Genomic DNA, 23,982 nt, shown 5'->3' with positions numbered 1-23,982 from the left:
TAACAATTTTGTTTAATTTTTTTTTTAATATATTAAAATAATTTTTTTTAATTTTAAAAATTATTTTTATATGATACAAAAATATATATTTTTTTTTAAAACTTTAAATATACACGTATAGTTTTGCCTGGTGATTGCAAATAAGGTCCAGATAAGATTTGCTGGCCCAAGTCCATTGAGCCCACCCAATAGGATAACCTTTTATTTTCTCCTATTAAAAGTCGGGCCCAATACCGTAACCTCGGCAAATTGGCTAAAGATTAAAAAAAATTAAAATACACGCATACAAGAAGCATCCAATAGAATGTTGTAATTACAACTACGCTTTGTATTTTGCCCTATATCTAGGCAGCCATTAAGAAAGAAAAAACTCAAAATTCTCCTTTTACAAAATGTCAAAATCCATTTCATAAAAAAATGAAATTGATTTTAATGGCTCTGGCGATGGAATGTTTTCTTTTTTATTCAAGAAAGAAAAACTATTAAATAAAATCATAATTAATTATATTTGTTTATAAATCTCATAGAAACATATAATCTGTTTTAAAAATATTTATAAATCTTATGTTTTTATGGAGAAAAAAAAGAGAGAGAGGTGTGATTCTGAATATTCCAGACCGAACCACCCCTGAGAACCACCTTTGAGTGGAGGACTTGCCACCGCAACAATGAAAGCCTCGTTCTTGCACGAATTGCTTCCATTATTAATAAAGAAAACCCCACCCAATAGCTTCCATATTGATCCACTTTCGTCCTCCCATCACCACACCACCCCGTGACAGACTCACTTTAACCTCTCTCTCTCTCTCACACACACAAAAAGTTCATAGGCAGTGGACAAATCAACCCGTGAAGTCTTTGATCCCGTGAACCGTAAAAGAAACCAAAACCTGTTAATTGGATAGAATCACAAAAGTTCAATCCTTGATCACTCCAGTCCACTCCACTCCACACATTAAATTCCAAAATCCCCATCACTATAAATACGTACCATGACAACATCATCAACAACACATTCAAGAAAACCAAGAAACTTTCTTAACATTTCCATGGCTTCACTGCTCTCCTTCTCTCTCTTCTCTATCTTTCTTTTCCTCTCCCTCTCATCCTCCTCCACCACCACTTTAAAGACAAACAGCCACCACCCCAAGAAACAAAAACAAAAACCCAGACCAAATGAACCACCCTCATCTGCCTCAACCACCCCACCTGAGATTCTCCAAGCTTGTAAAGCCACTAGATTTCAAGACGCTTGTATCTCTTCCTTGTCTAACCCTAATGTTCCTCGAAATCCAACCCCCCTTGAAATCATCCAATCAGCAATCTCTGTTTCCAACACAAACCTTAAAACTGCCCAATCAATGGTCAAGTCTATCCTAGACTCGTCCACAGGGAATATCAACCGCACAACAGCCGCGAAAAACTGCGTGGAAGCGTTAATCAATTCACAATACCGCATAACAAGATCAACGGATGATGCTTTGCCACGTGGAAGAGTCAAGGACGCTAGGGCTTGGATGGGGGCTGCCTTGCTGTACCAATACGATTGTTCCAACGCATTGAAGTACGCTAATGACACGTCTCTCACTAGGCAGACGATGTCGTTTTTGGACACCCTGATGGCTTTCTCTAGTAATGCATTGAGCATGATTGTCTCATACGATGCCTTTGGTAACGAGACCAAGTCATGGGGCCCGCCAAAAACCGAACGTGACGGGGTCTGGGAGCTCGGGTCGGCTCCCGGATCGGGTGGGCATTTTGGTTCGGGGTTCAGGGGTGGGTTTCCGTCTGAATTAACAGCGGATGTGACGGTGTGCAAGGACACGAGTAATGGCGGGTGTTATAAAACGGTGCAGGAGGCGGTGAATACGGCACCGGATAATGAGTGGGGACATAGATACGTGATCCACATAAAGGAAGGAGTTTACAATGAGATAGTTAGAGTGCCGTTAGAGAAAAAAAATGTGGTGTTTTTAGGAGACGGGATGGGTAAAACAGTAATTACGGGGTCACAAGCTGTGGGCCAGCCTGGGATTTCCACCTACAACACGGCAACAGTGGGTAAGTTCATTTTTTAACTCTTGCTGTTTTCAAGTAATTCTTTGCATTTGTTGGATGCTGACTCATCATGCCAAATGTGATGACATCTGGCATGCTGAATCAGCATTCACTTGCAGTTAAAGAGTAACAATTATTTTTTTTACCTTCATGTATATTGGCCTGACATGAGAAAGAATTCTGACCGTAACCATGTTCGTGGTATGCTTTAAAAGCATGTTTACGTAGAAAATACGTCGAATTGATTTTATTTTATATTTTTTTAATGATTTTTATATAATAATGAAAAAAATAAAAAATATATATTTTAATATATTTGTAAAAAAAAAATAATAATTAAAAAGCAATCAATGAGTTGATACAGCAGGAGAGAGGGGTGGCACAGGACTAGTTAAGGTAGGCAAAGACCATTATTGTGATCATTATTTGGCTCGGCCGATAGGTTGATATTTGAGATGCAAGGAGGAGAAAGTAGGCAGCCTTTTATTTATTTCTAAATTGGGGACCAATTTGATCATTCACTCTCATAAAGGTGAGCAAGGATCAAGAGTTTAGCAGAAGTGTTGAGGATCTGAATTTTATAATATGGCAGGAGACAGGAGTTACCTTCCATAGCCAAAACCTATCCTTCTTTCTTGTGACTCAAATTATCACACAGGGTGCCGTGCTTTCACATTTGCTCAAATCTTCTTTGTATAGCAGCACCCTTCAAGAGCAAAAGCTTTGAATCACCATACCACCATCATGGCAGAACCATCCTCACCAACAGGTTCAACAAAACCACTCAACAACTTTGGCCACAGACCACCATTTTCAAGCTCAAAATCCAAATGCTTTGTTATCGTCATTGCTATTGTCCTGTTGTTATCCCTTGTTTCTCTCATTCTCTTCTTTACCCTTTCTTCAAAGACCAACAAAGAACACAGATATTCATCGCAAACACAACTCTTTCCATCTATACCAGCTCCCATAACAACAAGACAAACTCAGACTGATATCCATTTAGCCTGCAATGCGACGCAACATCCTCAAACATGCGAATCCTCTTTAGGAGAAGCCAATGTTGTCCCTCCTAACCCAACCCCGATTCAAATCATCCAATCTGCGATCTTTGTCTCCTCTCAGAACCTCACAACTGCAAAGTCAATCCTAAACTCTCTCCTAGCATCAACTACCAACCCAAACATCACCACTGCTGCGAAAATTTGTTTAGAGGTACTGGGATATTCGCAGTACCGGATTTTATCAGCCAACCAGAGCTTGACACGTGGAGAGATCAAGAATGCTCGCGCTTGGATGAGCGCGGGTCTTTCTTATCAATATGATTGCTATGGAGGTCTGATTTACAACGCTCGTAATAGTACCTCAAAGCCGATCAATGAAACATTGTTGTTCTTGGAGTCTTTGGTTGGTTTAACTAGCAATGCGTTAAGCATGACGATGTCTTATGATTTGTTTGGAAATGAAACGGAATCGTGGAGACCTCCCCAAACCGAAAGGGACGGGTTCTGGGAGGATTCCGTGCTTGATAGTGTACGGGGGTTTTTCAGAGGTGGATTTCCATCAAAGTTAACGGCGGATGCCACGGTGTGTAAGGATGAGAGTAAAGATAACGGATGCTACAAAACGGTGCAGGAAGCTGTTAACGCGGCACCAGATAACGCCTTGGACCGGAGGTTTGTGATACATATAAAGGAAGGGGTTTACGAGGAGATTGTTAGGGTTCCGTTTGAGAAGAAAAATGTGGTCTTTTTGGGTGATGGGATGGGCAAGAGTGTCATTACCGGGTCGTTGAGTGTCGGTCAGATTGGAGTGACTACTTATGAGTCAGCTACAGTTGGTAAGTTTATCTTGTTTTAACTGTGTTTTCATAGTTTGTGAAACGGTGGGGGTGGTGAAAGGGATAAAAATGGATGAGTGGATCCTACGAGCGCCGACAGTCTTTTTTAGTAGAAGCTTCTCGCAACTTTCTAGTTATTAGTGGCTGTAGCCTTGGGGAAATCATAGCTTTAATTCCATTGGACAGTATTTGAATTAAGAGCATTATATTATCTAGTGTTTGATTGGTAATATTTGGCAATAGAGGTTAACTTAGTAGTTAATTATCAAGAATAAGTTGATATTTGAGCCAAGATGACCTTTTGTAATATCCTATGATCCTATCACATGGCCGGCATCCCATAAGCTGACGTTGCTTTAATTCCTGTGGGAAACTAGGAAAGTAATGTGAAGCTTGAATAGCAAAGCACATGGGTTGCCGACCATTCTTGACGCTACAAGTCCTGGAAAACCATGTGTCGGGGACTTGAGGTTCTGATAGCAATCATTCTGATCCCAAATGAAAATAAAAATTCCAAGGGTGCTGGTTCATTAGATTATGGTTTTGCCATCTTGTTAGGATAATCTTTTTGAGTTCTTGTAGTTAGGTATTTGCTGGCTATGATAAATCATATCTTGGTTGCAACTGCTGCTTGTCCAATTTCTGGAGAAGTATAATGAGTGAAATTTGAAGTTCTTGGCATCTTCAACCCATGAGCAAAAGAACTTTGCTGATGTGTCTGTGATATAAGTTTGAAATAATTTTTTTAATGGAAAATGATAGCTTTTGGGTTGAATTTCTCACCCTGTTTTGTCATTGTTTTGATATGTTCTATCTCTTGTTGTAGGAGTTCTTGGTGATGGATTTATGGCCAGTGGTCTAACAATCCAGAACACAGCAGGAGCCCCCACCCACCAAGCAGTAGCTTTCAGGTCGGATAGTGATTTGTCCATTATAGAGAACTGTGAATTTCTGGGCAATCAAGACACTTTATATGCTCATTCACTCCGCCAATTTTACAAATCATGCCGCATCGAGGGAAATGTGGACTTCATTTTCGGAAACTCAGCTGCAATTTTTCAAGATTGCCAGATATTAATCCGTCCAAGGCAAGAAAAGCCAGAAAAAGGCGAAAAAAATGCCGTCACCGCACATGGCAGGACAGACCCGGCCCAATCAACAGGTTTCGTCTTTCAAAATTGTTTGATCAATGGAACTGAGGAATACATGGCACTATATAGAAGCAACCCTAGCGTGCACAAGAATTTCTTGGGAAGGCCATGGAAGGAATTCTCGAGGACTGTTTTTATACACTGTAACCTGGAAGCTCTTCTATCACCACAAGGTTGGATGCCATGGAGTGGAGATTTTGCACTCAAAACACTTTATTATGGAGAATTTGAGAATTCTGGACCAGGATCTGACTCGTCTCAGAGAGTAACATGGAGCAGTCAAATTCCTGCAGAGCATGTAGCTACATATTCTTTACAGAATTTCATTCAAGGAGATGAGTGGATTCCAACATCTTCTTGATTGTTTAGTCGCAATAATAATGCCGTCTGCCTAGTATGTTAGGAGAACTTGTCGAATTAGATACAAGTTGGTGGGGGATGAATCCTTTTGTAATTACAAAACTTGTGAAATGAGTGACAAAATTCCCTAAATATAAGATGGTTACTTTATCAGGAACTCATCTAACAGCAGTTGTATGCAGAAATTGATTGTCCTCAGGTTAATTCCTCTTTTGTTTGTAAGCCACACATGTTTTTCTTTTCTTTTCAGATAAATATGAACCCCTGGAAAATGGATGCAAAGATAATTATGAATTCTTGTCATCTAACGTACTCACTGTTCTTGATTGATTTGCAGAATCAGATGTATATTAACCTATTCTGTCAATGTTTCTGATTAATCATCAACTTTGATGCTTAATGTAGAAATGGGCTCTAGAATCTCCGTTGTAATAGTTCGCTGGACAGACCAGATCCATCAGTGATCAGTCATGAAAAAGGGTGAAAGCGAGTGTCATCAGAAACCTTATCTGATGATTGTAATGATACGACACTACTTTTCTATTTGCTTGCAGGGTAAAGGTTGCTGTTCAGTTAAGGAAACTGAATGGAGTTGCTTGATTTGATTATGTTGGGGTCACTTCGATCTCAGCTTTGCAAATTGTAGATGCATTAAGAACAGGTATTTGGTTTGGAAAAATTAAGGTTTCTTCTCTTCTTCGCGATGCCATCCCTGCCGTGTACTGTTTAGAGACCAGTCATGATCATTTCACACTGAGGTGGCCCGTTTAGAGACCAGTCATGATCATTTCACACTTTGGTTATTTTTTGTAATTGTGTTGGAAGTTTTTTCAAAAAACTTTGGTTATTTTTTTAAATTTTTGGAAGCGTAGATGTTAATCTCAGTAAATATTTACAATAGTGTTTTACATCTAGTTTTAAAAATATTTTTAAAAAATAAAAAATATTTTTTTAATATATTTTATAATAAAAAAACATTTTAAAAACAACTACTACTATATTTTTAAATTTATCAATATATTTATTTAGATAATAAACTAATCTCATTTTATGAAAATGAAAAATTATAAAGATAAACGAGTAAACTAACTTAAGAGTTATTGTTTTGATTTGATTTGATTTTTATATAAAAATAACTAAATTAAATTTAAAAAAATTTGAAATCAAACCAAAACTAATTTTTGGTTTAGATTTTTGGGACAAATACTAATTCAAATTAGTTTAGTTTAGTTTTTTCTAGTTTAACTCTGGTTTGAACTTGTTATTTTTTTAATTTCACACTTATAAAATTAAAACTAAACTGAAGTAATTAATTTTTTTAATTGATTTAATTTTTTAATTTTTTTTTTTATATTTTTAGTCTAATCAATTTTTTAGGTTTTTTCTCCTCACCCAACTAACCTGGCCAGTTTTTTCAACAAGATGCTTTATGTGAGGCTAGTTGAGCAGGAGTCAAGACCACTTTTGTCTGTTGCTATCGTTGCCCTAATCAAGGAACAGATTTCTGCATGCCATTTTCATATCACATGAGCAAACAGCGTACGCGTGGCTCTATGTTAAACCCGTGTTTCAGACTTCAGTTGCTATCTCATGATGCCGAAAGGCCGGCGATCGGTTTCCTAGTTGTCATGTAAGAACAAATTGTCCGCATATGTCCCACTGCTCTTTATATTTTATGTCAATATTTCTGCTGTGTAGCATATGCGAGTAAAATTACCTGCCTAAGTTTTAGGTTTGGTAAATGCGATAACTACGTCATGCTTGAAGTTGGCCTGCGCATGCTTTCCACTTTGTGCCTTATCTTCCCCTTGGAGGAAATGGTCGTCTACTCTACTCTCCATGACTGAAACCCATTGTTACAGTCAACTCTGGGCCTCTGGCATCCACTTGCTTGGTCATGCTTTTATCTTCCCACTTCCACACCTCTTTCCTTTAACTAGTATATTTCTATTTCTTCACCCACCCATTTGTAGGCCCGTTCCCATTCGCATTCTATACTTGCACGAATCAACACTACATGTGAAAATCAACACCCTCTAGTCAATCTGTGCTGTAATGGGTCTTAGCTGTGTCCATGGATCCTGTGGGGAGCATCAAATTGTCCCATACTATTCACAGCCTAAATTGCCGCCCCACTACTTTGGTGGACTTTTTAATAGATTTCACAAATACTTTTAGGTCACATATTGCATGCGGCCTCCTTTGTCTCAATTACTTCTACACCATAGTCTACAGACATGTGAATCTAATAGTCTAGAAGACGTGGAGAAAAAAAAATAGTGAGCAGTCTTTGCAATATCCACCAATGGAGGGATCAACAGTTGCAACGTAGATGTTTACTAGGATTCACGCCTGCGCTTCACTGCGGAATACAAACAGATATATTTACAATGTTCCCTGTTTATGATTGCCATGTATTTGGGCTAATCTCTGCACGAACACTTACCAAGCCATAGAATCACTTAGAAGCAAGGAGTAGTCATTGCAAGTCTAGTTTCTGTAAATAAAACATGATGGATCATGGAAACATGGACACAATTATACTAGTGTAGAGCACAAAAATCAAATGACTTCTCAAATCTGTATATAACTCGGCTGCAGAAACATCAAAGGGGTATTCTATCTCGAAACAGAGAGCGGTCTAGAAAATTTATGCTTCGAAAAGGGGAATAAACAAAGAATTACATATCCGTATTCTGTTTCATTTGACCAAAGAGGCATATCAATATGGCGAGCCTAATGGGAATTAATAACTCACAAGCCAGGAAGAGATGCTGTGCTGATAGCTGGTGGCGATGGGTTAAAGAATTCATCATTAGTCCAATTCGTCTCGCCCCAGTGTTTTAACATACTCTTCCAATTGCATACATTGTCAACACATTTTTTTAAGCGGCGGTCCTGAACTTTGATTTTCCAGTGACCATCCGTGTAGTTTGCCTTCTCAGCTTCTCTACGATCAAATTCTAGTTGTGCCTTTTGCTTTGATTTCAAGGAACAAAACTGATGCAACTGCTCAGGCATTGCATCATATACTCTCCACCACTTTTCATGAGCAATATCACTTGCAAACTCTTGAAATATGTCCACATTCCAGTTGCAATCGTAGTCTCGGAAGCACAGCCATGGCTTTACGCCAAGATAGTGAAGAACATAGAGTATAGGAGGCTCAGCTGCAAAAAGGCGAGTTTTCTTTTGTTTAACCTCTTCCTCATCACCAATCCAGAAATGTTTTAAGAAGTTCATGTGTTTTGGAATACGATGCCACCATGTAAAGATCTCATTCAGATAGCCTTGATCTCCACCATTATAGGATTCGATCTCGTTAATATGTTCCATCAATAGATTGAATGTGCAATTTGAAGGCTCAATGACCATTACACCTGAGTTAAAAAGACTAGCGTTGTTCCCTGTTGCAGAAATTTCTGGCATGCCAAATAAGAAATCAATGTTCCGAAGTATAAGCAAATCAGCGTCGATGAAAATAATCTTGTCATAATCTGTGAGCTGCCATAACCGGAACTTGCTATAATTCCATTCATTGTAGGCATCCTTCTCAGCTTTTGGGTTCCGTATTCTTTGAATTGTCCTGATTTTCCATCCAGCTGCCTCAAGTCCACTTCTGTGGTAAACACTGATAGTTTCGTCAACAAGTATTACGAGGTCTCTACTTGAGCCTGACAAGCGGATGCTTTGCGCTGCAGCAATGGCTCCACAGACATAAACATGAGCAGAATGGAGAATTGTTGCATATGCTTCTCGCTGTGGATTCCCTGAATAGGCCCTTGCTGCTTTAAAAAAGTTTTGGAATTCTGTCTATCACAAGCCTATTACATTTAAATGGAAAAAAATCTTGAATTTGGATATAACTGACCTTTATCTCTGAGAGGAAGTGCAAGTTCACAAGAGCCAACTGGAAGATGGAGTTTTTGTCTCAAAACATTTACATTTGGCTTGTATAACCAAACATTCCCTTCTCGCACAACAAGTTCCTTGCATGTGAAGAGGTTCGGTATAGGAAAACGCCTAGTGATAAAAAGCATATGGACAGAATAAAACCCCTTGGCAGAGGCTGCAAGACTTGCTGCTGCTAGCTGCAAGTGCAACCGAGCGACATCTCTAGACCAATTCCACTCATTTCTGGAAGGAAGCTTCACAACAATGAGGTCAAGTCGTTTTCTAGGAGTGTCAGGTTTCGGTAGCGATGGGCAAACAGGAACTTCCTTTTCTTGCTCCTCATCAATCCATTCTGGATATAATGAATCCCAGGTCATGTTCTTGTCAGCATAGTCTAGTTGAATATTGACATGTGTAGCATCAGGTGTAAGTTGATTCCAATGATAGACTTCACTGTCATTGAAGTTTAGAAGACCAATTCCCTGATAGTCATTCTGTTCACCCAGCTTCTCAATGACTTTCACCACATCGTCCCAGTTCACATCTAAATCTGAAACATATCTAGGATCTGATCCTCCCCAAATCCATCTGTTCACAAAATTTTGTCTGCGTCAAATAACAAAACTTTAGATTCTTATAGATCTGATTCAGGTTATTTTCATTTCCAAATGACTTTTCTTGTTGCCACTGGGGCATCTGCATATTTGGCCAGCTATGTTGAAATAAAAGATATCAGAAAAGTTTTTCCAAGATCAACCATGTTGGAGAATTTAAGAAACAGATTTTCCCTCAATCCTTTCAAAACATTGTTGCATGGGATCAGACTAGAGCACGCCTCTACAAAGGATACCTAGTTCAGGCATAAAAATCAGAAATATTTTTTTTTTGTACCGTTGTAACTATTTTACCAGAAATGTATTAAGACCCAGCACCAACTGCACAGCATAAGGTAATTATTTGAACCACAATCACAACAGCTGAATGAAAATCTGATAGTTCAGAAGCAGGTGAAAAGGCATGGAATGTACCTTGAAACTGAGTGAGATAGTTGATCCACATCTGGAGAATATAGGAGTGACACAATAGTGCCACCGATAATGACCACAAGGATAAATTTGATTAGTGGAAACTTGCAACAAGAACTTCTATCTTGGATGGGGATGTTGATGGGTTTTTCAACACCTTTAACCTTACTTCTTGTCAACCTTCTTTTGTATAAATCTTCACTGTTTGAGTAGAAATTTGCAAACAAAAAACACGATCAGGAAAAAAAGATAAAAGAAAACAGAATTAGTAACAGAAAACCGGCATGAAAGTACCAATGAACAGGAAAAAATGATCTGATTGTCCATGGAAATGCTCTAAATGCAGCTGGAAACTATATATCTATCCGTAGAATGAATGATTAACTTTTCCTTATCGGTAGGTCATCCGTATTTTCTTTATTAGCTACGGAACAATCTCATTTACTACGGCAAAGTTTCCCTTGCATTTGTCAACCTATAAGAAACATTCTGTAAGAATCATACAGAATTTCCATAACAATATTTCTTGTTGATTGATTCCCTTTTACTATACGGTCACATAAATATAGAGACACCACTGCAAGGCCTAATCTCACCATTTACTAAAGCATGCTATAGTTATACAACACATTTTCCTTCTGGGAATTCTCTATTCTAAGTGACTTGCATTGAAAGAATATAATCAAGTTTCATACGTAGTTGGATTCGGACAGAAGCAATGTCTTTAACCACTACTTTGATTCAGCATATAAGAAGTTCAAATCAACTATCAGTTTATCACATCAGTGAAAAAAAAAAGTATCTCCCAGCATTGATAGTGTTTTGGAATTGAGCTTGACATGCCTGGAAATTTGAGAAAATAAAAAACGAGGGCTGGAGTACTTACTGGTTGATTCAAAAGCTAGTTCGTGTGAAGTAATTAAACTAATCACATTACGAAGTCCATTGCATTGACCAATTACAGCAGTAAAAACCCATTGAATCCATCAATATTTCTATTCTGGTATGATTCATTATGTAACCAAATCAGAGTGCAAATGCATGTACAACATATTGCGGTAATGGAGCAAATCAAGAACAGTGCATTTTCCACCAACGCAAACCAGAACAAGATAAAGATATTTGAAAAAAAAATATGTGACAAATGATGCATGCTAAATTGATGTAACTAGGTTGTGAAAATGAAAAGAAAAGGAAGAAAAAAATGTAAATTTAAGTAGCATGAAACCAAAGAAATTAGCTGGAACTTACAAAGATGCAGATAATCTATGCCTAGCTTCAACAGAACCCGGTGAGCCACCCATTGCTCAACTTAATGACTCCAAGTTCTTAGCAACAAGGGTTGCACCATGTGATTTTTAATGAATGAGAAAGCCTGCAAGAATCATGAAGGGATCATTAAGCTTCAAAAAGCAATTACCAGGCACAGAACAAGAAGTCTTAAAAGAAAGAAAAGAAGAAGAACATGTTCATGAAGTCCCCTATAAACGAGGGAGGGGAATTGGTGAAGCAAACCTTAGGCTATGATAGTTATAGTTTTTAGCCTTTTTAGAAATAGAAAGATGGTGAGAGTGCCACAAGGAAGGGCAGGTTGAGAGCATATGCGAGGTGGCATAAGTAGTCAATATAGACAGCGTTAACTTCCATTTGAATCTTCCTTTCTTCACTTAATAAAATTTCATTTTCAAGTTTTTGTTGTCACCAAATTTATTTATTTTTATATAATCTCTCATTCTTTTCTCTATTTTTTCTCTTCTTACAAAACACTAAGTAACTAGAGTTCTGATTAGTGTTTTTGCCTGGGGAAAAAACAATAATATTACAAAAGATCCAAGAAGATATTTCTATCATCTTGGAAGTAGTTGCTAGATTAGGTTAATGAAAACAAATTGGTTTGGTTAATGATAGATATGGGAGGGATTGAAGGTGATCAAATGTCCCATCTCATTTTTCATCACAAGAAAAATGAAAAGTCCTGTGTTGCTTAATTTAAAAAATAAATAATTATATAAATGTCCCATCTCACTTTCCAAAATGGGGGAACATTACTGATGCTTCTTCAGTGATTATCATAAAAGTAGCACCGTCACTAACAGAAGAAAAATTGATTGTTAACCCAATTTTCCATATCCCTTTGTTCTCCTCTCATCCTTGTTAAAATCATGAACTAATTTCCTAAATGTTAATCAATTTGATTAAACATTTTGCAATGATATGCACAAATGATTAACGTCACAAAAAAGCCTTTTAACTCCCATTTCCACCCCTGTTCTATCCTTTATATTTAAGCAAAGAAATTCAGCACTAAATAAACCCATTTTTTAAGTGACAATGGAATGTTGCAAAAAAGGCCTAATAAGGCATGATTATTCTATAATCATGCCAATATAACAAGCAATATACACTTCAAAGTTTCAACTGGGACTCGCCCAATCACGAACTGACACCTTTGTACTACCATGATAACACCCGTTGAACAAGAAGGTGGGACTTCTTTGTAGGATAGAATCCTTGCACCTATCGCTACGTATCTCTCTGTTACTCCATCCCTTCCATGCATTTCCTACATAGTTCTGGCATATAAATACTTGTATATACCGAAATTGGAATGGATTGATGTCTCTGTCCGTGTACGTATGATTTGTATTTGAAGCCAAGCAACCGACCAATTGGTAGACTCGGATTTTTTCTTTATACCTTCCATGGAAATGGGTGTGCCCTTGACCAATGCTCTACTCTATTTCATCGTATGGTCTTTGCACCAATTTGATAATCAATGGAAATGAAAATGAGACCTAATCAATCCCTTTGGTTCTGGAGCACTAGTTATCTTGCGAAATTGCCAACGTCCTCATAGTCTACTGACATTTTGTGAGTTGTAACCTATTTCAGTGACCATATATTGCAAGCTCTCTCAACTTCGATTCATCTCCAAACAGAGTTGCGAACAAAAATTATGCGCGAAGTCAAAAAGAACGAGCCAATCTTTTTGTTAGGTTGTTGTTACCTTTATATCAGGGGCTTCCCACCAATACAAAATGCTTGTGAATCATGATTAAGGACTGAAAAAGGCTTCTTGTGGAGTGGCAACCTTTACAATGACCTTCACTAAAAGTACAATGACAAAACTTTTGGAATGTGGTGATTAAATTAACTTTAGAACGCTAAGGGTTAGATAACTTCAATAGAAAACAGATAAAAATTGATTGGACAGTTTTGTACTTGACACAGCTTTTTTCTTTTTCTATTACGTTTTAAAAACATTTTAAAAAAATATTGAATTTATTTTTACTTTAAATTAATATATTTTTAATATTTTCAAATCATTTTAATATCAAAAATAATTTTTTAAAAATATTATTTTAATATATTTTTAAATAAAAAACAACTTCCTTCACAATTTTCTTAAATTACAAAACCTTCTCTCGCTTTTAATTCAATTTTCTTCATGTGGGTGCGCAGGACGGTTGCAGATTTGGCTGTTCTTGGGAAAGTTGACATGCTAAGGATATGCCTATATGCTGTTGCTGGTCAAAACTCAGAGCCGGTAAAAAATGAAAATACTTGAGCTAGATCTACATGTGGCATGGAAAGGCAAACAGAACAAGGTCAGAGCATGGTTCAACTGAATCAAAGTATCTAACTCTAAATTCTTAAACGATGACATTATTCTGATTCATATTGGGACCTTCTACAATTAACCCTTCAATTTGTACAGCAAAAACCACTCTTCGGCAATAGCAAGAAAAGAACAATCATTCTGATCCATATTGGGACCTTTTCTTTTTGTTTTTTTTTTAATCCATGCTCTCACAAAAATTGGGGCAACAACTAGTGAGGCATAATGGTGCTGTATTCATATTATGCAGGTATCAAGCTTTTAAATGCACAGCATGAGGAGGTGTTGCATGCAAACAGATTAGCGGAAGCACAATGCTGCAACCAGAGATTAATGATTTCTGTATCATATCTCAGGATCAGAGCTCTTTTCTTCTTTAGCGGGTGCAAACTGCCTGGTAAGCCGTGATCTTGTCCAGGGATCCAAAGGAGCTCTCTGTGGTGGTTGAGGGGTTGGCGGTTTGGACTGTCTAAGCTCATTTTCTCTATCGATAAACCTGTCCATTTAACAAAAATATAAGAATAAACTACCAGGCTACCCTCAACAAACTTCAGGAAAAAAACATCAATTAATGGATCTGTTCAAAAAAACACCAGATGTTGGCTAGGGAAACATTGCTTACTTCACTACGTCAAAGATTACACCAACAGCTTTTGTGAACCCCCTTTGAAAGATTTGAAAGGAAAGGCATCATCGTCGATATACTTCAAAATTAAGTTATTAAGTTATGCTCATGCAAGATGTAATCTCAAGCATGCATCTCGTAACCTAATTTTTTTTGAACAGGTAACAAAAATTAAATATAGCTGAGAAGGGGGTTAAGATATTACAAAATTTGAAGTTTGAGAATGAAATTATTAAACTTGATAATTAATTGGTCAATAATTGAAGAATTAATATGTTGAAGACTTTAATTAAAATTTGGACTAGTTTAATTAATAAATCAGGAGCTCTTGAGAACTTAATTAAATTTTGATTTAATTAATTAAAGGAATCAGAGATTTAATTGAAAAAATATCAAATTTTGGAGCTGATTCAAAGAAAAATTGCTGGAAAATTAAAGTCCAATGACCAAATTGAATAGTCCAAAAACCCAGGACTATTGTGTAAATTGCACTATAACTCAGGGATTCAAATTGAATTTAATCCAAGGGCACAATTAGAAATTAATTATTACTGATTAAGATCCCAAATGTTGAGTTTAAAACATTTAGGGGCCAAAGTAAAAAATAATCATTTCCAAGGACACAAATGGCGCCATTTGGAAGCACTATTCATCATCCCTTTCATTTCACACAAAGGAAGCCAATTCAATAGGAAAATTTGTAGCAAATCCAATCCAATCATAGACCACATCTCCTGCTCATGATCTCGTTCGTGGATTAAATAACAGTCCTGTAAGGGCAGGACTGGTTTTTGGGGGCAAGCTACTCAATCTCTATAAAAGGCAAAGGAAACCAATGAAGAAGAAAATAAAAAAAAGGCAAAACCAGCAAAAGGGGAGAAACTCAGAAACAGGAGAACAACGATATTGGAAACACATACAGGGAAGCCGAGAACCAACAAGAAAAAACCTAGAACAATTCACGAAGAACAGGGGGTGAGCGGGAGAAGTAGAAAAGAAAAAAGATCGAAATAGGGGAGAGCCAGAGAAAAAACAGAAAGGCAAAGCACGAACCGAAACAAAAAAAAAAAACAGAGGGGACAAGCGGGGGTTGGGGGGAGGAACGGACAGAATAGATGAGAGAGAGAGGAACAAGAGAACAAGAAAAAAAAAGACAGGGGAACAAAAGAAAAAACAGCGAAAAAGAGTACAGTGAAGAAAGAATAAACGAACAAGAATCCAAATAGTAGCAAAAACACAACAAAAAATCCAGACCTAGAATTAAAAGGAGAAGCCAGCACTGTCCTTAGTTCTTCATCACAAGGACTGAGAAAACAAGGAAAAACAAAGAAAAAAAAAGGGGACAGTGGGCATAGAAGCAAAGGAAAGCAGGAGGGAAGGTTGTAAGCAGACGAGGGCCACCGCACTGTCACTATCCCCATCATCTCCAGAGAACAGGTAAGCCATTTTTCTTTCATTCATTTTGAATGTAATGTTGCACTGTGTGAAGGTAAATTAATTACCTTCCCATTGGAGCCACTCCATGCGTCACTCCATGCGTGCTTCTTGCTGGCTCTTGCCCAGCCAGGTCACTGCTTGGGCTAATAACCGGGCCAGGCTAGTTGAGTCAACCTCAGCCTATTCAGGCTAAGTTGGGCCAGCCCCAAAAAAATAAAAAAAATATTTTATTTATTATCACCAGAGTTAAGAATAAAAAAATACTAATTTAAATTTATTTTATTTTATTTTATTTAGCTACATAAAAAATAAAAAATATGTATGCGTAAAAATAAATTTATTTTATTTGTTTATTCACTGACGCTAGAGTCAAGAATAAAAATACTGATTTAAATTTATTTTATTTTATAGCTACGTAATATTTATCAATATCAGAGTTGGAAGTATCTGTAATTGAATATTCACTGGTGCTAGAGTCAAGAATATTACATGGTAGTTGAATATTCACTAGTGCTAGAGTCAAGAATATTACATATAAACCAACATAATATAAACCAACATATTAGCAATTTATAACAGAGTCAGCAATGCAACATATCTCAGGTAGGACGTTTAAGGGGTGATAATATCTTTCCTTTTGCATAATCAGTCTCGTATCATAGAATCTTTGTTGACCAGTTAGGGTTCCTAGTGACTATAATATTTGGTGATGCCTCCTTAAATAAGATCATTCCCCACCAAAAAATAGAATGCTGGAAATCTATTCTTTCCAACCAGTTATTTTTAGAACCGCAGCGATGTCCGAGCGCGACACATTGTATCTGAGAAATGCTTATTAATTATTTATACCAGTTGGTTAATGCTATCTCTGACCCCTTTTTATGGAAAAAATATCCTTCAATAAATAGACATAAAACCTTCTAGCAAGGATAAATTAATGATTAAATGAGTTGAAAAATTTTAATTTCATTTTTCCTATAATAGCATATTCAACTCACGAGTCCACAAAGACTTAAAATTTACTGGTGAACTAAACACCCCCCGAGTCCTTTCACACATAAGGTGACACAACAAAACTTCAGCTTTGGGAACAAACAATCTAACATTTGGTTCTGATGCTGTAATTTTAATTATTTATTTAGATAATGGAAAACTTGACTGATGGTGCAAATAAACAGAATTACGGAAAGGAGAGAAAAGGCATCCTCTACAAGAAAAATATAAAACCAAGGCAATTAGACCAGAAAAGCCCTCCAATTCCCTTTGATTTTTGGATAGAGAAACAGCAGGCAGGCTAGCAATACTCCTAAGAATGTCAACAAGACAATCCAATCCTTGCTGTTGTTTAAAATTTTAATGCTATTAACATTGATCTTACTTCCAGAACTAGCATCAATAGGTTTCCTTTTGATATTATCATTATCATTAGCTTTTGTATTTTGAGTTTAATGCAAGTAATAGAATTCTTATAGCAAATTAATTCTGCATGTGCTGCAGAGATGAAGGCAATAATTGTCAGACTATTGAGTAAGATGAGATTGACAGCATTTACAATGTAATCTATCTTTTATGGGGAATAAAGTTCACAAACCACAAATAGGCAATTATATTATGTTTCCTTCATGTGATTATATGCCTTTAGAAAGCAACTTTCTTTCATCTCAGTTATGTCTTGGTTTCATATGGAAGATGCTACTTTCAAAAATCAGATCATTTGTATTCAATGTTGAAATTCTTCACAATAAATAAAGCTCAGTGGAAGCAGAAAAAAGGTGTTGTAATTTCATATGCGAGTGTTGTGTTTCAGACTACCATCACTTGTATTAGCATCATTACCACAAAAGATCAATTAATATTCATGAGAGAAAGATCAATACAATCACTTTCATCATAGCTCATCCAATTTGAAAGTGCATTGGCTGTGCAATAATGAGTGGCAAGAGATGTGACAAGTCTGTAAGTCATTTAGAATTGACAACAAAAGTCTTACTCAATGTAGGCCATTGGTGCAGCATCACCAACTCTTAGGCGAGTTCGAAGCATCCTTGTGTAACCACCTGCTCTGTCCCTGAAACACCAAAACGTTCCATAAGCCCTTCTGTTAAAGTATACTTATAGAAGAAATAATAGCAAGTAAAATTTACTTGTAACGGTAAGCCATTTCAGAAAATAGCTTGTGAATGACATCATCCCCTCTAACAAATGCAGCAGCACGCCTTGCGGCACAAAGGGAACCCTGTTATTTTGACGAAACAGAATAAGGTAATGATGAAAGGGGGCATGTGATCAAAGAGATAAGTTTTAAAATAGATATAGCTTATTCCCTTCTGGAAGAAATGATTCCTTTCAAAAAGTCCTTTACACTAATCTACAAATCAATTTGCCTGTTCTAATCATAACATCTTCAGTATAATCTACATTTTCCTGTAACTTGAGGAAAAGCAATGAAAACAAGATACTGAGTGCAAATTGCCTGTTATAATGCAAACAATTAGCAATGTCAACAATAATGTTGATCATTCTAGCCCTTTTGCATGCTCAATCAATATTAACCATAAAACATTCTGATTTATATAACTAAATTGTTACACACCTCTTTCCCAAGCTGTACCATATTATCAGCAAGACGTCGAATCTCTTTTGCCTGAAGAATCATAAAAAAAGGAATAAAATAAAATCATATCACCATCATTACCGGAAAAATTCTTTCATTGCCCTCAATCCGTATTATTCACTACCAAAAATCCATTGAAAGAAACAAAATTTTCACACAACTCAACAAAATCAGCTAAACCCAGAAATTTGAACATCATTACTCAATGTTTCAATCAAACACCTTATAAATCAAATAAAAATGTAAAAGACCCAAAAATTTTCCACCTCAAATAAAAAAATAACAATCAAAATTAAATATTTCTTGCCAATATACTATATGGGTATGCAAACCCTACAAAAACCCTGTAAATGTAGAGGAAAAAAATCCTACCTTTGCAACAGTGGTTTCAATCCTTTCGTGTTTAATCAACTGGGACACCATAGTTCTGAAAATAGAAAACAATAATCATAAGAAAATCGAACTAAATTAAAGTTTTTTATTAATTAAAAAAACTAGAACCAAATTTGAAAAAAGGGAAGAAATGAAGAACCTGAACATGGACATACGGTGACCGGTGGGTCGATTTAGCTTTCTGAATTTAGTCATTTTCTAGTGAGAGAAAGTGGTAAAATCTCAGTTTTAGAGAGAGGAAAGATAAACCCTGACCGGAGGTCCTAAGACAGCACTGGTAATGCAAGCAGCAGTGAAGGAGGCACAGTTTCACTGTTTAATATGGACGGGCTTTCAGTTTGGGCTTCAGCTAATCCAAAATTGATTTTTTCAAGTTTCAATGAAGTTGGGCTGGGCTAGAATTTCTCAAATAAGAAAATATTCAATTTTTGTTAATAGCAGGAAAAAAATATATTCAATTTTTGTTAATAGCAGGAAAAACATTAAACTATATAAAAATTAATTTGCATGACATGGTCAATTTAGTAGATTTAGAAAAAAAAAACTAAGAAGATAATAAAAATATAGTTTAAAATCAAACAAATCAAGATGATTATATATTAAATCAACTCAGATTAACTTGACTTAACCTCCTATTTAAGTCATAAAACCCTAATAACCATATAAAAGCAACTATTTTTTTTTGTATTAAACTATATTCTTAATCAATCCAATATTAAAGGATAAAGTTGAAAAACAAATTACACTAAAAAGAAGAGATGAGTTAACCCAAGTTAACCTATCAAACATGGGTCATAAGACTTAAATAGCTCTTTAGAAAACAAATTAAAAAATAATTATAAATCTTAACTCTCAATCAACTCTATCTTAAAAGATAAAATAAAAAATTAATTAAAAAAATAAAAAATCACCAAAGTCAACCTAAGTTAATTGCTCAAATCGTGACCCGAGTAATGAGACTAAGATAACTTTATAAACTTTATAAAATGTAAATTAAAATAAATTATAAATCTTAATTTTTAATCAACTAAATATTATTAAAGGACTAAATTAAAAAAAAAATCAATTAAAAAAACTTGAGTAAACTAGCATAACCTGTAACTTAGGTTATAAAATCGTAATAATTAATAGAAATATTATTAAAGGACTAAATTAAAAAAAAAAATTCAATTAAAAAAACTTGAGTAAACTAGCATAACCTGTAACTTAGGTTATAAAATCGTAATAATTAATAGAAAAAATAAAAAAATAATTATAAAACTCAATTACCAATCAACTTAATATAAAATGCTTAAATTGAAAAACAAATCAAATAAAAAATAACTTAAATCAACCAAAGTTAACCTGCAAAACTTATGTCAAGAGACCTTGATAATTTCATACAAAGTAAATTAAGAAAATTATAAATTTAAATTCCTAATAAATCAAAGTTCAAAAAAAATTCTAATAAAAAAAAATCTTTAGTCAACCTCGCTAATTCATTAAACTTGCGATATAAGTTATGAAATTATGATAACCTCAAATTAGAAAATAATTATAAAATCCAATTTCTAATTAACTTAATTTTAAAGGGTAAGGTTAAGAAAAATAGTTAAAATAATAACTCGAGTCATGGCTAACTTCTGAAACTCGAGACTTGAGTCATGAAACTAAAATAAATCTACAAAAAGTAAATTAAAATAAATTATGAAATTCAATACCTAGTATATTCAATATAGGAGGATAAAGTTAAAAAAAAATTAAGGAACCCCTAATTTTTTTTTTGAGAACCATAGTAAAATAAGACTCAATATTTCATTTTTCATTTCTAAGCTTCTTTTTAGTATATGTTACTTTTTCTCTTATCAATCCATCTTTAATTTTTATAAATATACTAAAAAAAAAATCAATTTAAGCTAAAAACCAAGGTTGTTAAAAATGTTGTTTTGACGCAACATAAAATATACAATATAAACTCGAATCATAAAATAAAAAAATTATAAATAAAATATTTTAACTAATAATATATTAACAATTTCAATCAAGTTATAATTAACAATATAACATAATAAAAAAATAAACAATAATAAAGTCTGAATATCTTTATTTTATTCACATTAATTCCTCTACTTCTTGAACAAATCGATCCATTTACTTTTTCATTTACAAGAAACGAGTTCTTTCAAATTTTAATATATCATTTAACATTAATTACACCAAGGGTTAAGCATATTAATTTACAACTTTTATTTTATATATTTGCCAGCTAAAACAGAATAATATATCAATTGATATGTTAATAGTTTATATAAAAAATTATAAATAATGAATAGGTATTTTAATTTTATGAAAATCAAATCCACAAATAACTTGTATCGTTAAAAAAATTATAATAATTATAGTTAAAATTAAGCCCATGATTATTAAATTGCACAATTTTCACAAGATATAAATTTAAAATCAGTTTAATTTTACCGAGTTTGATTAATTTTTTTAATTTTCAAGTTTTAATCTGATTTAACAAGTTAGATACATATTGACTCATAAAATTATAAGATTTTAAAAATCAACTCTCTTTTTTTACAACAATGCTAAAAACTTTAACTACTAAATGAAAAACTAAAAATAAATTTATATTAATTTTTTAACATTGCGTATGTATTTAAGCTTAGGTTAAAAATTTCTAATCGCTATTGCATATACATTGTTAAGTAAGAAGTAGAACTTGATATACTTATAATTGAAAACTAATGTTCTATCGATGTAATCATTATTGTGGTGAGGAATATAAACATTTTTTTGGTGAAGGGAAATATAGGTAGTGAATTTAATTAAAATTTGTATGGTTGATCTTAAGAATGTGTGATCTACAATTTGATATGGGCTAGAATTTAATTTGAATTATAAAAAATATTAATTTTATAAAAATTAATTGAACTAGTTAAACTTGAATTAACACAAATTCAATTTTTAAAAAATAATATTATTTTAATAAAAAATTAATTGTTTTGAATTAACTTGATAACTTGTATATTAACACAACAACTAAGTAATCGTGAGTTAACCGAAACTCATCAATGCTCCACTTCTACATAATAGTTTAAAATTTCCCTATGTTGACATTTTTTTTTTCTTTTTACAAGAAGTTTCATTTCTGCCCTTTTACTAAAAACTGATTTTTTTTATATTTTCATTTTCTTTTAATTTTCTCTCAAATTTTCCTCTCAATTCCCTATATATATTACAATAAATACCTTCCAAGAAAACTTTAGAACCTTTTAATAAAAAAACTCAAAATCAGTTACTTTCATAGCAAAGCGGAATTTATTTTATTCCCTTCTTTAATAATCCATATATCTCTAGCCATTATTAATTATGGCAATGAAAAAGAAGTTCTTTTTTTCTTGCGGACGATGAGAAAAGAAGTTCAGCTTTATCTCCTTGTAGACTATGATCTTCAGCCACGAATTGAATACCTAGAAATTTGCAGAAGACCAGAAGGTGTACATGCGTATAGTTGTCTAGTTCTCAAATATATATAAACAAACTTGATAAATGTCAACCTTTGAAATTCTTATTTATAGCTATAATTAACAAAAGAAAAAAGGTGATGAAATCAAAGCTTAATAATTGATTAAATTGTTTCAAACATAAGCGGTATACAAACAATCCAATCCTTAGCATTTTAGAGCTGGCTAAAACCTAAACAGGAAAAAGAAAAGCTAGTTGGTGCTGATGATCATGTTCGCAAGTATTCACAGGGCATATGATAGCGGCAAAGAGGACACATGTGACTAGTTTGCAACCACTTAACAATGCAATCTGAGTGATAGACATGCGAGCACGGCATCCGAATTGCTTCACTCCCTGCGTCAATCTCTTCCATACAAACAGTGCAGTCTCTCGCTGACGCCGAGGCGTCCAAAACCACCCTTTCCAATGCATCAATAGAGGACTTGGTGGCCGGGATTGGCTTCGCCTCAACCTCCATTGACTCCCTCTCAGCTCTACCAATATCATCTTCTTCATTACGAAGTCTAGCTTCATGATAGACTGTCTTCCGTATTGCGACAAGCATGAGCACGCCGTTACAAGTATCAATGCCGTGCGCCTTGGTTGCAATTTCGATTAGTATCTGTGATATCTTGATTCCAGGGATGCCGATGTCGGTCAAGATCCCTTTGAAATCATTGATGTGATGACACAGTGAATCTCCAACCGGAATGTGAATAATTTTGCGGCTTATGGACTCGGGTCTTCTATCTGTTGCAGAGAACGCCACTCCATGAAGAGAGTAGTAGATCGGTCGCTTGTAAAGCAAGAAGTTCACAGGAAACGTTGCTGGTACCTTTTGTAGTGGTTGGTCCCTATTGACGTGTTGTGAGTTTCTATTTGTTTTGGGTTTTAATCTGACAATAAAGTCGTAATCGATGCGAGTGTCCATGGTTGAGTTGGGAGAGAAAGAAGGGCAGTAGGGTTCGTGAGAAAACGAAGAAGGTAATTAAGACAGCGAATCGAGCAGCTAGGGTTTGTGGAAATATATGACTCTTCGTTTCTGGATTTATAGGCATAGAATATCGGTTGACACGTTTTTCCTGGTTAGAAAGGATTCCTGATTCCGTAAGGATTTCTGAAAGGTCGGCTAGCTGAATTGATGAGGTTAATTCCTGGTGACAAGCAGTAGATAAGGCAGCATTTTCCAACGCAATCTGAAAGATAAGACTCAATCGAAGGATTTAGCGAGTCCTGTGCATAAACGCTAGGCCAATCAAGCATGCCCTTAGAGTAAAAAAAATGAACAAATTGTAAAATCGGGCTAGTTGTTTGGACATGATCTGATCCAACACAAGCGCCTAGTAGTCTCAATTCAATCTTTAATGCTTGAAACATTAACCTCTTGGGCTTATAAACTGATAATAAAGAATATTTTAGAATTACCTTTAATTATCACAATCACAGTAATTAACAATTATATTTAAACTAGTGA

General features: G+C 34.9%; 5 protein-coding genes across 10 annotated transcripts; 2 read left to right on the top strand and 3 right to left on the bottom strand.

Moving 5' to 3' along the window:
* Window positions 1-592: 592 nt before the first annotated feature.
* Window positions 593-2,727, top strand: LOC105124582 (probable pectinesterase/pectinesterase inhibitor 51). Its single transcript, XM_011024658.1, has 2 exons — window positions 593-2,061; window positions 2,651-2,727. Exons 1-2 carry the CDS (start codon window positions 993-995, stop codon window positions 2,671-2,673), a joined length of 1,092 nt encoding a protein of 363 aa, XP_011022960.1. The 5' UTR covers window positions 593-992; the 3' UTR covers window positions 2,674-2,727.
* Window positions 2,728-2,779: 52 nt separating this feature from the next.
* Window positions 2,780-5,664, top strand: LOC105124583 (probable pectinesterase/pectinesterase inhibitor 51). Its single transcript, XM_011024659.1, has 2 exons — window positions 2,780-3,898; window positions 4,725-5,664. The coding sequence occupies exons 1-2, from the start codon at window positions 2,803-2,805 to the stop codon at window positions 5,408-5,410; spliced, it is 1,782 nt and encodes a 593-aa protein (XP_011022961.1). The 5' UTR covers window positions 2,780-2,802; the 3' UTR covers window positions 5,411-5,664.
* A 2,221-nt stretch (window positions 5,665-7,885) lies between these two features.
* Window positions 7,886-11,943, bottom strand: LOC105124580 (UDP-glucuronate:xylan alpha-glucuronosyltransferase 1-like). 5 transcript variants are annotated; one of them, XM_011024655.1, is made up of 5 exons: window positions 11,844-11,943; window positions 11,580-11,703; window positions 10,332-10,529; window positions 9,281-9,891; window positions 7,886-9,197 (listed from the first exon to the last, which is right to left on the bottom strand). In XM_011024655.1, exons 2-5 carry the CDS (start codon window positions 11,630-11,632, stop codon window positions 8,164-8,166), a joined length of 1,896 nt encoding a protein of 631 aa, XP_011022957.1. In that variant the 5' UTR covers window positions 11,633-11,703; window positions 11,844-11,943; the 3' UTR covers window positions 7,886-8,163. The 5 variants fall into 5 exon arrangements, with proteins under 5 accessions (XP_011022957.1, XP_011022954.1, XP_011022955.1 ...); XM_011024652.1 differs by having other exon boundaries at window positions 9,281-9,909; window positions 11,844-11,942; XM_011024653.1 differs by having other exon boundaries at window positions 7,886-9,194; window positions 9,281-9,909; window positions 11,844-11,942.
* Window positions 11,944-13,948: 2,005 nt separating this feature from the next.
* LOC105124579 (50S ribosomal protein L17, chloroplastic) lies at window positions 13,949-19,324 on the bottom strand. Of its 2 annotated transcripts, XR_842082.1 has the most exons (7): window positions 19,156-19,324; window positions 18,996-19,050; window positions 18,603-18,653; window positions 18,154-18,245; window positions 18,000-18,077; window positions 14,237-14,443; window positions 13,949-14,205 (listed from the first exon to the last, which is right to left on the bottom strand). XR_842082.1 is itself a non-coding variant. In XM_011024651.1 (6 exons), the coding sequence occupies exons 1-6, from the start codon at window positions 19,209-19,211 to the stop codon at window positions 14,293-14,295; spliced, it is 483 nt and encodes a 160-aa protein (XP_011022953.1). In that variant the 5' UTR covers window positions 19,212-19,324; the 3' UTR covers window positions 13,949-14,292. The 2 variants fall into 2 exon arrangements, 1 of the variants encoding a protein (XP_011022953.1); XM_011024651.1 differs by having other exon boundaries at window positions 13,949-14,443.
* Window positions 19,325-22,734: 3,410 nt separating this feature from the next.
* Window positions 22,735-23,443, bottom strand: LOC105124687 (uncharacterized). The gene has a single exon (XM_011024791.1). It carries the CDS (start codon window positions 23,437-23,439, stop codon window positions 22,735-22,737), a length of 705 nt encoding a protein of 234 aa, XP_011023093.1. The 5' UTR covers window positions 23,440-23,443.
* Between the last annotated feature and the right edge of the window lie 539 nt (window positions 23,444-23,982).

The sequence above is a fragment of the Populus euphratica genome, unplaced genomic scaffold (genome assembly GCF_000495115.2).
Source record: "Populus euphratica unplaced genomic scaffold, PopEup_1.0 scaffold35.1, whole genome shotgun sequence".
Lineage (NCBI taxonomy): Eukaryota > Viridiplantae > Streptophyta > Magnoliopsida > Malpighiales > Salicaceae > Populus > Populus euphratica.
Note: the sequence above shows the minus strand (reverse complement) of the source record. Positions and strands in the feature narration are given on the sequence as shown.